General features: G+C 40.0%; 1 protein-coding gene across 3 annotated transcripts in view; it reads left to right on the forward strand.

Moving 5' to 3' along the window:
• Positions 1–7,726: 7,726 nt before the first annotated feature.
• Positions 7,727–12,143, forward strand: part of C4H1orf87 (chromosome 4 C1orf87 homolog) — a 66,138-nt gene continuing 61,721 nt past the window's right edge. For all 3 annotated transcript variants that reach the window (XM_044004253.1, XM_044004252.1, XM_044004254.1), the window contains exons 1-2: positions 7,727–7,830; positions 9,341–9,554. In XM_044004253.1, coding sequence (XP_043860188.1) covers positions 9,448–9,554 — 107 coding nt within the window. In that variant the 5' untranslated portion in view covers positions 7,727–7,830; positions 9,341–9,447. The remainder of the gene's footprint in view (positions 7,831–9,340; positions 9,555–12,143) is intronic.

Genomic DNA, 12,143 nt, shown 5'->3' on the forward strand with positions numbered 1-12,143 from the left:
AGTAAAAATCTGGCCTCATGCACTTACTAGCCATGTGACCCTGGGGAAGTCACCTAACCCTATTTGTCTTGGTTTCCTCATTTGTCAAATGAGCTGGGGAAGGAAATGGCAAGCTACTCCAGTATCTTCGCCAAGAAAACCCCCAATGGGGTCATGAAGAGTCAGACAAAACTGAAAAACAACTGAACAACAACACATGTATGATTTAGTCCAACCCTCTCGTTTTACAGATTGGGAAAATGAAATGAACAGAAATATGGTGATTTAGCCAAGTTCAAACAGAAAGTATGCAAGTTAGGATTTGAACCCAGATTTTTTGACTCTAACACCTGAATGTTTGACCATGAAAGGACCTTAGAAAATCATCTCTTCAGGGGCAGCTAGGTGGCCTTGGATTCAAGAGGACCTGAGTTCAAATCCAACCTCAAACACTTGACACTAGCTGTGTGACTCTGGGCAAATCACTTAACCCTCATTGACCCACCAAAAATATAATTATCTGTTCAGATGGACTATAAACTGTTAAATTAGGAGGAATCTTAGAAGATAAAATATTAACCCATAGAAAATAGAATTTTAAAATTGATGGGAACGGGGCAGCTAGGTGGCGCAGTGGATAGAGCACCAGCCTTGGAGTCAGGAGTACCTGGGTTCAAATCTGGCCTCAGACACTTAACACTTACTAGCTGTGTGACCCTGGGCAAGTCACTTGACCCCAATTGCCTCACTAAAAAAAAATTAAATTAAATTAAAAAAAATTGATGGGAACATTAAGGATAATCTTTGGAATTATGGTGTTATAATGGAGTCAGAGGACATGGGTAAAAATCCTGTTACCTATTGCATATGACTTTGGGCAAGTCATTTAATTTCCTTAGGGCTCAGTTTCTTTAGCTGTTAAATGAATAGGATGAGGCAGGGTAGCTAACAAATGACTTCTTGGACCCCTTTCAGCTGTGGACCTATGATCCTAATGAAGGACCTCATTTTATTTTATTTTATTTTATTTTCCATAAAAGTATTTTATTATTTTCTAGTTACATGTAGGGTTAGTTTGCAACATTTGTTTTTATAAGATTTCTAGTTTCAATTTTTTTCTCCCTCCCCTCCTCCTCCCTAAGACAGCGAGCAATGCAGTATAGGTTATATATGTACAATCACATTAAACACATTTCTGCATTAGCCATGCTGTGCTAGAAGAATCAGAGCAAAAAGAAAAAAACTCAAAAAAAATAGAAATAGTATGGTTCAATCTGCATCTAGATTCCATAGTCTTTTTTTTTCTTTTCTGGATTTGGAGAGCATTTTCCATCATGAGTCCTTTGGAACTATCTTGGACCATTGTATTGCTGAGAAGAGTCAAGTCTATCACAGTTGATCAAAACACAATGTTGTTGATATGGGAAGCACCACATTTTAAAGATGAAGTCTCAGAGAGAAGAAAGGCATATGCCCAAGGTCACATCTATTGAGTGGATGCTCTTATAGAAGAAGGACCCTAGTTTTATCCATTTGAAAAGTTCAAAAACACCTCCCAACCCTGCCTGTCAGCTGTATCACTCTAATAAGGGTAAGGTCTTGTGTTCTATTCCAGGTGGCTCAGCCCAACATCCGGGCTGACTCTCACTTGATTTGGAAAGATCTTCCAGATTAAATACAACACTTAAAATATATCTCAGAGATTGGAAATCAAAGGAATGTTCATCAATTGGGGAATGGCTGAACAAGTTGTAATATATGAATGTAATGGAATACTTTTTGTGCTGTAAGAAATGATGAGCAGGCAGATTTCAGAAAAACCTGGAAAAATCTTAAGTGGACTGAAGCTGAATGAAGTGAGCAGAACCAAGAGAACAGTGTACAGAGTAACAGCAACATTGTGTGATGATCAACTGTAATAGACTTGACTCTTCTCAGCAGTGCAATGATCCAAGACAATTCCAAAGAACTCATGATAGAAAATGTTCTCCACATCCAGAAAAAAGAACTGTGCATTCTGAATACAGATTGAATCATACTGCTTCTACTTTTTGGCTGTTTTTTTTTCTTTTTTGAGGTCTTTCCCTTATGTTCTGATTCTTCTCTCACTATATGTCTAATGCAGAAATATGTTTAATGTGATTGTACATATATAACCTATATCAGATTGCTTTCTGTGTTGGGTAGGGGGGAAAGAAGGGAAGGAAGGAGAAAAATTTGGAACTTAAAGTCTTATGAACACAAATGTTGGAAAGTATCTTTAGGGGACAGCTAGGTGGTGCAGTGGATAAAGCACAGGCCCTGGATTCAAGAGGACCTGAGTTCAAATCTGGCCTCAGACATTTGACACTTACTAGCTGTGTGACCCTGGGCAAGTCAGTTAACCCCAATTGCCTCACAAAAAAGTACTTTTACATGTAACTGGAAAATAATAAAATACTTTTATGATAAAAAATATATCTCAGAGTTTCTTTATAACTTCCTAGAATTACAAGGATTCAGATTTGACATGCTGGATGAATCCTGAATGCAGAAGTCAATAGCTTCCTTTTCTCCAGGCTATGTTTCATGGCCAATGTGAAATCACAGTGAAGAGAGGGGATATTTCTGTGTCCCTTTATTCAAGTGGCTTTTCCCCTCCCCCTTTTATTTTGGAAGCAAATACTCCCTAAGCCCCTTGGTGAGTTGGAGAATGATGGTTCTGCAGAATCTTCCTCTAGCCATCTAAAATTATAGCCTCCAAGGGAGGCCCCTGTAAACACACTATTCCACTAAAAGACAAATTTACTGTGATGCTTCTTTATTGGTTTTAATATAAACCAGGAGCAGGAGATTTCACAGATACATAGCTTTATGGCAGACCCCAGAAAATAGGATACCATGGTTAGGAAGGCTGAAGCATGCCATAAGAAGTGGGAAGAGCTCTGGGTCAGAGGTCAGAAAACTAGGGTTCACATACCAACTCTAATACTTACTGGCAGACTATTTCAAACTTTCTCTATGTATCTCCAGCTCCCAGTACAGGGCTTGACACCTATAATGCTGAATTGGACTAGATTGGGTCAAATTGGAATTTCAGCAGAGCTTCTTAAAACCCAAAAAGATGATGCTATTAAAGTACTGCACTCAATATACCAGGAAATTTGGAAAACTCATCAGTGGCCACTGGATTGGAAAAGATCGGTTTGTGCCCCAATTCTAAAGAAGGGCAACATCATAGAATGTCAAATTACTCAATGATTGTGTTTATTTCACATGTCAGCAAGGTTATTCTTCTTCTTCTTATTTTTTTTTGCAGGGCAATGGGGGTTAAATAACTTGCCCAGGGTCACACAGCTAGTAAGTGCTAAGTGTCTGAGGCCAGATTTGAACTCAGGTACTCCTGACTCCAGGGCCAGTGCTCTATCCACTGCACCACCTAGCTGCCCCCAGCAAGGTTATTCTTAAGATTGTGCAAACCAGACTTCAGTAATATGTGAACCAAGAATTATGAGAAGAATAGAGGAACTAGAGACCAAATTGCCAATATTTGTTGGATTATGAAGAAAGCAAGAGATTTCCTGAAAAAAAATCTACTTCTATTTCTTTGACTACATCAAAGGTTTTGACTGCATGGATCACAGCAAAATGTGGCAAGTCTTCAAAGAGATAGGAGTACCAGATTATGATACTTTTCTCCTGAGGAACCAGCTTGTGGACCGAGAAGCAAACAGTTAAAACCAAACATGGAACAACTGATTAGTTTAAGATTGGAAAAGAAGAGGGGCAGCTAGGTGGTGAAGTGGATAAAGCAGTGGCCCTGGATTTAGGAGGAACTGAGTTTAAATCCGGCCTCAGACACTTGACACTAGCTGTGTGACCCTGGGCAAATCACTTAACCCTCATTGCCCCACAAAAACAAATAAATAATTGAATGAATGAATGAATAACTGAAAGAATGAATAAATAAATGAACAAACAAACAAAAAATAAGTGAATAAAGAAATAAAGAATGAATAAGAAAGATTGGAAAAGGAGTAAGATAAGTCTTTATATTGTCTCCTTATTTGTTTAATTGATATGCAGAATACATCATGTGAAATGCCAGGCTGGATGAATCAAAAGCCAGAAGTAGGGTTGCTGAGAGAAATATCAATAATTTCAGATAGATTACACCATTCTGATGACAGAAAATGAAGAATTAAGAAGCCTCTCAATAAGGCTGGAAGAGGAGAACATAAAAGTGAACTTCTATAAACTTAACATTAAAAAAAAAATAAGATCTTGGCAACTGGTCCCATCACTTCCTGGTAAATAGAGGTGGGGTGGAGAAATGTAAACTGTGTCAGATTTTATATTCTTGGGTTCAAAGATCTATGTAGCTACAGCCATGAAATCAAAAGACTCTTGGATTTTCTCCTTTGAAGGAAAGCTATAGGAAATCTGGACAGCATACTAGAAAGCAAAGACATCACCTTGCTGACAAAGATCTATGTGGTCAAAGCTATGGCTTTTCCAGTATTAATATATGGCTGTGAGAGATGGACTATAAAGAAAACTGAGCAGTGCAGAATTGATACTCTTGAATTGTGGTACTGGTGAAAACTTTTCAAAATCCCTTGGACTGCAAGGAGATCAAATCCGTCAATACCTAAAGAAATTAATTCAGGCCATTCACTGGAAGGTCAAATAATAAAGCTGAAGCTTAAACACTTTGGCAACAAAATGAGAAGATGGGACTTATTGAAAGAGACTTTGATGTTGGAAAAGATTGAAGACGAAAGGAAAAGGGGATGGCAGAGGATGAGATGCTTAGATAGCATCACCAAAACAATAAACATGAACTTGGACAGACTTTGAGAGATAGTGGAGGATTGAAGGTCCTGGTGTGCTATGGTCCATGGAGTCACAAAGAGTGAGTTGCAACTAAATGATTCAAAACAACAACAAACTTGATAAAAAGACTATTCCCATTCAACTAGGTTCCATGGTTTAGTGGAGATTCACTCACTCCATCATTACACATAATAATCAATCAACCAATCAATTAACAGATCTTTCTTAATTGCCTACTATGTACAAGGATTTGTGCTAAGGAATATAAAGAAAAATGAAGTAACCCCTGTCCTTGAGAAGTTTCCATTCTACTGGGAAGACAATACACATATTTGTATGGGTTAGTATGTGTGTATACATACACACATATATGCATATATATATAGCAGATTACACATATATGTTTACATACACATACACAATCAGAGGTTACATGATTTGCCCAAGGACCCATAGCCATGAAGTGTTTGAAGCCAAAGCTAAATTCTTCAATCTAGGGCCATTGCTCTGTCCACTATGCTACCAGAAGATAAATGTGATTCTTAAAGATAAAGTACATTATGTACAAATATCCAATAAATGACTGATACAGAATTTGAACCCAGGGCTTCTGACCTTAAGATGCAGATTATTACTCTTGCCATTGGAATAAATGTGGGCTTACTCTGTCTATCTTTCTCTCTCTCTCTCTCTCTCTCTCTCTCTCTCTCTCTCTCTGCTCTCTTGCTCTCCTCTTTTCTCTCTGTCACTGTCTCCCTCTTTCTCTCCCTTTCTCTCTTTCTCTTTCTGTCACTGTCTCCCTCTTTCTCTATCTCCCTTTCTCTGATTATCTCTGTCACTCTACTTCCATTTCTTTCTATCTTTTTATCTTTGTCTTCCTTTCTCTGATCTTTATGTCTCTCTATTTCTGCCTCTGTCTCTGTATCTGTCTTTCTCTTGCCTTCTTTCTTTCCTCTCCTCCCTCCCTTTCTCCCTCTTTCCCTTCCTCCCCCCTCCATGGGTCTTGAACAAGAAAGGCTGCTTTCATCTGCAACCCCCCCATAGACTGAAGTTGGGAAAATACAGTTACCTTGCCTCCCACCTGGCCAATGGCTACCATGAGCACTTAGCACAGTATCTGGCAAATAATAGGCACTTAATAAATGCTTGTTTGACTTTAATGTCAAAAGACTAGAATTCAAATTTCATCTCTTCTATTTACTGCTGTTACTGTTATCAAGTTATTTTATCCACATCTATAAAATATACTGGAGTATTAGAACAAATGATCATTCTGTTTCTTTTTTACCAGAAATCCAAATGAGTGTAGGACCTTAAAGGTCACTGATACTGACCTTCATTTTACAGGAATGGAAACTGGAAACTGATCAAAGGGAAATGACATTTGAGCAGGGATAACAATTCAGGGTTTGACCCTCCAAGTTCAACTCTCTTTTCACTGTACCAAGGATACGTAATTTTCTAGCTCCAAGTGAATAAATCTGAAGATGTCTTTCTTGGGCTTTTAAACAGCATTGCTCCTTTGAAAAAAATCTCTAGGTTATATTAAATCTATTCATTACTGAGCCAATGATGTGAAAGGGAGAGGCCCACAGAGGCCTTGTAGCTTGCTCACCCAGAGATCATTTATCCTGTGTGAAGGATGACTGGCTTCCTGATCTGTTTACCCCTGAGAGCCAATGAAATCAGAAGCTGAAATAGATAGAGACAGAGAGAGAGAGAGAAAGATAGATGATAGATAGATAGATAGACAGACAGACAGATATATAGATACATACATAGAGAGACAGATATTCAGGTTGGTAGATGATAGATGAGATGGACGGATGATTGTATATATATATATGTATATATACATATAAATAAACACATGTGTATATGTATGTATGCATGTGTGCATGCATGAATATGAGACAGAAGCAGTTAGATGTTACACACCCAGACATGGATGATCTTGACTACCCACAGGAATATCCAACACAAGCTCACACAAGTAAAGTTCTCCTGGCAAAGGGAAGACACAAATTACCGAGAAGGATTCAGGATGAAAGAAGGGATTTTTATTTTGGGGTAAATGGCAATAACCAGGGAAAATCAAAAGGGGAAGGGCACAAATAGATTCCCTGAGCTCGGTAGCTATTCTAGAGTCAAAAGAGAGAGAAATCAGGAGGGAAGTTCATAACCTACTTACACAAGGTCATAGAGAGGGGGACAGTCCGACTGTCAGCTCCTCTTAATTTATCCTACAGCTCCCCCATCCCCACCCCCACACTCCAAGGTACCACTTCCCTCTAACAACCTATAGGCTTTTCTACTTCTCCAACTACAGCTACCCACTGGGTAGCAGCTGATGTGGCCCAAGGCTGTCTGCAGGTGAGGACAAAGAAACTTAGGGGACTCATGGCTTGTCTGTAGGATTGTGGGATACCTTGGAGAGCGTTCCAGCCCCAGCATCTATCTGTGAAAACTCTGAGAACTGTTCACACTATGTAGCCACCCCTCCTTTCCTCCTCTAATCCCTCTCTCCACTTCAAATTCCACCTCTGTCACTAGCTGTGTGACTTCAGGCAAATGACTTAACCTCTCTCTGGATTGTCAGGTCCAGACCTGCAAAATGAAGGCTGACTAAATAGCCTCTAAGCTCCCATCTGCTCTATACCTTTGATCGTAAGAACTCACCCCACCCCCTCCTCCCCACAAATGGGGAGCTCTCCTGCTGTAAACTCAGGGCTAAACATGCTGAAATCCTGCAGGGGGTGGAGAGAGGGGGAGGGGCTGGTGTATCCTTGGCCCAGATTAGCCTAGCCTAGCAACAGCTTCCGCGTCCTTAGCAACCTAGAAGAGGGGCGGTGCCGGGGGCGGTCTCTGCCTCAGCTTCTGAATCTCTGCACCTGATTGGTCTACAGCTCTCCTCCTACACTTGCCTCTAGGACTCTAGTCCCCGTGACCACACCTTCCTACCTGAATGCAACCTCTCTAAGGGACCCAGGTAGAACCCACTCCCCCTGAGCATCCTGGGCGCCAAGACCTGCATAGGTAAGCGCCTGGAGATCCATGGTACCCTATCGGTGAAGGGGAGGAGCTGAGATTCTCGGCAATTTCTGTCTTAACCTTTTTCGGCAGAGACGCATCTTAGTGCAAAGAGAGCCAGGGGGGACCTGGGTTCAGATCACCGCTCTTGTCCGTGTTGGGTCTGTGATCTTGAAAAAAGTCCCTTAAACTCTCTGTTATCTCGGATCAGCTCCGATGGTAGGGGATTTTTTTTCTGAGAGAATCCGAGGTCTGGACCAAGAAAACCTTTGGGGAACACCCGGAGAGGGTCAGCTCCTGGAGATGCAGAGAGTGGTTTCCTTCATTCCCCGCTCTCCTGCCCGCCCCCCCCCCCAGCTCCTACAAAAATTATAAAGCCATTCCCAGATTTAAAGACATTCTGCTCTAGAACGCTGGCCTCCTGGGCTCCTCACGGTTGTCCCGTGAGCAAGACCTTCTGGCTCTGGGCTCCAGGCATTTTCTCTGGCTGTCCCCACCCTATCCCACCCCCCTCCTTAAAATGCTCTCCCCTCACTCTGATTACTGACCTCCCTGGCTTCCTTTAAGTCACAACTAAAATCCCATCTTCTACAAGAAGCCTTCCTCAAGCCCCCTGAATTCCAGTGCCTTCACTCTGTTCATTATTTTCTATGTATCCTATATATAGCTTGTTTGTATATATTTGTTGGCTTGTTGTCTCCCCCATTAGACTGAGCTCGTTAAGGGTAGAGACTGTTTTGTTTGTTTGTTTGTTTGGTTTTTTTGCCATTTTTGGTACCCCGACTGTTTGGCACAGTGCCAGGCACACAGTAAGCACTTAATAAATGTTTATTTATTGATTAATATGGGACCAGGGCTGGGCAAGACAGGGAGTGGTTGGCAAGGGAAAGGGGGCAACACAGAAATCTGTCCTTTCTGTACCTTAAACAAACAAAACAAAACACTTTAAAAGGAAGTTGAAACCAGATGGAGCATATCTGAACCTAGTATTACCAGCTTTTAATCAGGGAAATAAAACTTTAAGAGCTCATCTAATCCAAACTTCCCTCTTTTTTCTAGAAGAGGAAACAGGACCATAGAGCTTGAGGCTTGGCAAAGTTACCCAAGTGTAGTAAGTGGGAGAGGCAGGATTTGAACTTAGATCTCTCTGAGTCCTAGTTTAGATCCTTCTTTATCTGAACTGTCAGGCTGCCTCTCTGTCTTGTAGATCATAGTTTCTTTTTTTTTTCCTAGTTAAACCAAGTGAATGAACATTAGATTTAGAGCTGGGAGGAACCTCAGATATCACCTATCCCTATGCTCTCATTTCACATAGGAGGAAACTAAGACCCAGAAGGAATTGAATCGCTCAAGGCTGTATACAAGTAGTAGTTGGCCCAGCTGGTATTTGAACCCAACTCTTTTGATTCCAAATTCTGCTCCTTCCATTCCAACAGGCTTTGGATGGCCCAAGGCAAAAGAGACACAGACCCCCATCTTCAAATTGCACAACTAACTCCAGCTTCCTTCTTTGCAGAGGAGGGAAAGCAGCCCCATGGTAGGCCTTGGGAAGCTCTAAAGCTCCAGACTGCAGATTTCCAAGGACAGGGCTGTAGGTGTCTAGTGGGAACATTCCAGAAAGTCATGGCTTCTTCCTGGGACACCCCCTATCGGAGGGCTCCAATGCCTGAGACTGTGGTGAAAATTATCGGGAGCAAACATTACCGATTCCTCGTGGAAAAGCCAAAGACGTAAGTCAGTGGATGTAAATATATTTCTGGGAGGCCTGGGCTGAAGAATCTAAAAATGAGTCATTAAATACCCTGAGAGAGGGGCAGCTAGGTGGCGCAGTGCATAAAGCACCGGCCCTGGATTCAGGACTTCCTGAGGTCAAATCCAACCTCAGACACTTGCCACTTAACTAGCTGTGTGACCCTGGACAAGTCACTTAACCCTCATTGCCCTGAAAAAAAGAAAGAAAGAAAGAAAGAAAGAAAGAAAGAAAGAAAGAAAGAAAGAAAGAAAGAAAGAAAGATACCTTGAGAGATATTGGGAAGGAGTTCTGATAGATAGATAGATAGATAGATAGATAGATAGATAGATAGATAGATAGATAGATAGATAGATATGGATGGATGAATGGATGGATGGATAGATGGATGGATAGATAGATAGAAAACAAGAAATACACTTATATAAATGGATAGGTAAATATAGATATGAGTATATTCATGGGATACACTCATGATATATTCATATCCATATTTATCTATTTATAAGAGTGTATCTATTTCTACCTATCCATCCAACCACCCATCCATCAATGCATGTATGTATGTATCTATGTATGTATCTATCTATCCATCATCTATCTATTGTCTTTGTACAGTTTTACTGTATTAAAGCAATTAAAGCTTAAAACTGCCCTAAGACATTTGGATTCTTCAGTATAACCTGTGAATGCCATTCATGGAAAACCCAACCAGTGACATAAAACTGTGTGCTTGAAGGGAAGGAGGGAGGGAGGGGAGGGGGAGGGGGAGGGGGAAGGGTGGTAGAATTCTTGATATTTTTCATTTTTATAATTCCACAAACTTCACCGAAGCACTCGTTTCATGATCTGTCAGGTCAGGTCAGCACAAAATGGAAAGTTAGGAATAGGCCAGGTTGTGAAGGCCTTTAAATGCTTAACAAAGGATTTTATATTTGATCACTGGAATTTATTGAGTGTTGGGGGGCATGCTATGGCCAGACCATCACTTTCTTTTTAAATTTTATCTATTTGTAAACATTCTTTTGTCCTTAATTTTGACCTTGAGGTACATGCCTACATTCCGGATCTCTTAGGGAATGGGCACTAGACCTGTCATTTCATTGGTATGTGAGCTCTCAGAAAAGGATACTCCTTCTATCAATGCAGACTGGCACCTTCTCTTTTGCTTACAGTCTTAGAGAGATGCATAGAGCACCAAGAGGTTAGGTGACTTGCCCAGAGTCACACAGTAAGTATCTTTCAGATTTAGTACTTGAACTCTGGTCTTCTTGGTTTCAAGGACAGTTCTTTCCATTATGCTGCCTTTTGTCCCATTGAGCAGATATCATAATCAGCAACAATATCACCTACAAAGAGGAGCATCTAGAGGGCATCACCATCCACAGAAAAAACCCCTTAAACTTGTACTCTATAGTGGGTATCCTTTATCACTTCAGGAACCAAGGATATATGTACAAAGAATGAAATTTTTGTCCTTGTTCTTGTTCTCCTTCTCCTCCTCCTCCTCCTTCTTGATTAGTGATTAAATTCTTAGGAATTACATGTATTATCTTCCCATATAGGAAGGTAAACAACTTAGCTTTTTTTGGAGTCTCATGATTTATTTCATTTTCATATTTACTTTTTTTGCTTCTCTTGAGTATTGTGTTTATATAACAAAATTTCTATACAGTTGTGGTCTTTTTATCAGGAATGTTTGAAAGTCCTGCATTTCATTAAATATCCATTTTTCCTCTGAAGAATTATATTCAATATTGTTAACGAGATTCTTCTTGGTTGTATTCCTAGCTTCCTTTCCTTTTGGAATATCATATTCCAAGCTCTTCATTCCTTTAACATGGAAGTTGCTAAATCTTGTGAGATCCTGACTATAGTTCCATGATATTTGAATTGTTTCTTTCTGAATGTTTGTGATATTTTCTCCTTGAAGTGGGAGTTCTGGAATTTGGCTCTACTATTCCTGGGAGTTTTCATTTTGGGATCTGTTTCAGGAGGTGATGGTTGGATTCTTTCAATTTCTATTTTACCCTCTAGATCTAAGATATTGAGCAATTTTTCTTTATAATATTTTGAAAGTCTAGGTTCTTTGTTTATCATGGCTCAGGTAATCAAATACTTAAATTATTTCTCCTATTGTTTTTTGTCTTTTGTTTTTCCAATGAGATATTTTACATTTCCCTCTCCTTTCTTTTCATTTTTTTGGCTTTGTTTTATTGTTTCTTGCTGTTTCATGTAGTCATTGCATTCTACTTGTCCAATTCTAATTTTTAAGGAATTATTTTTGTGCCTATTTTACAATTAGGCCAATTATATTTTTAGGGTGATGTTTTCTTCAGTATTTTTTGTGTCTCTCTTTCCAAGCTGTTAATTCTCTTTTCATAGTTTTCCATCTCCTTTCCCATTTGACTTTTCAAGTTGTTAATTTTTCTCTCATGACTCTCCTGCATCGCTCTCATTTCTCTTTCCATTCTTTCCTCCCTCTCTCTAAATCTTCCTTCTCTCTCTCCTACTTTCTCTTCAAAGTCCCTTTTGAGTGCTTCCAAGGCCTGAGACCAATTCATATTTT

The sequence above is a fragment of the Dromiciops gliroides genome, chromosome 4 (assembly GCF_019393635.1).
Source record: "Dromiciops gliroides isolate mDroGli1 chromosome 4, mDroGli1.pri, whole genome shotgun sequence".
Classification (NCBI taxonomy): domain Eukaryota; kingdom Metazoa; phylum Chordata; class Mammalia; order Microbiotheria; family Microbiotheriidae; genus Dromiciops; species Dromiciops gliroides.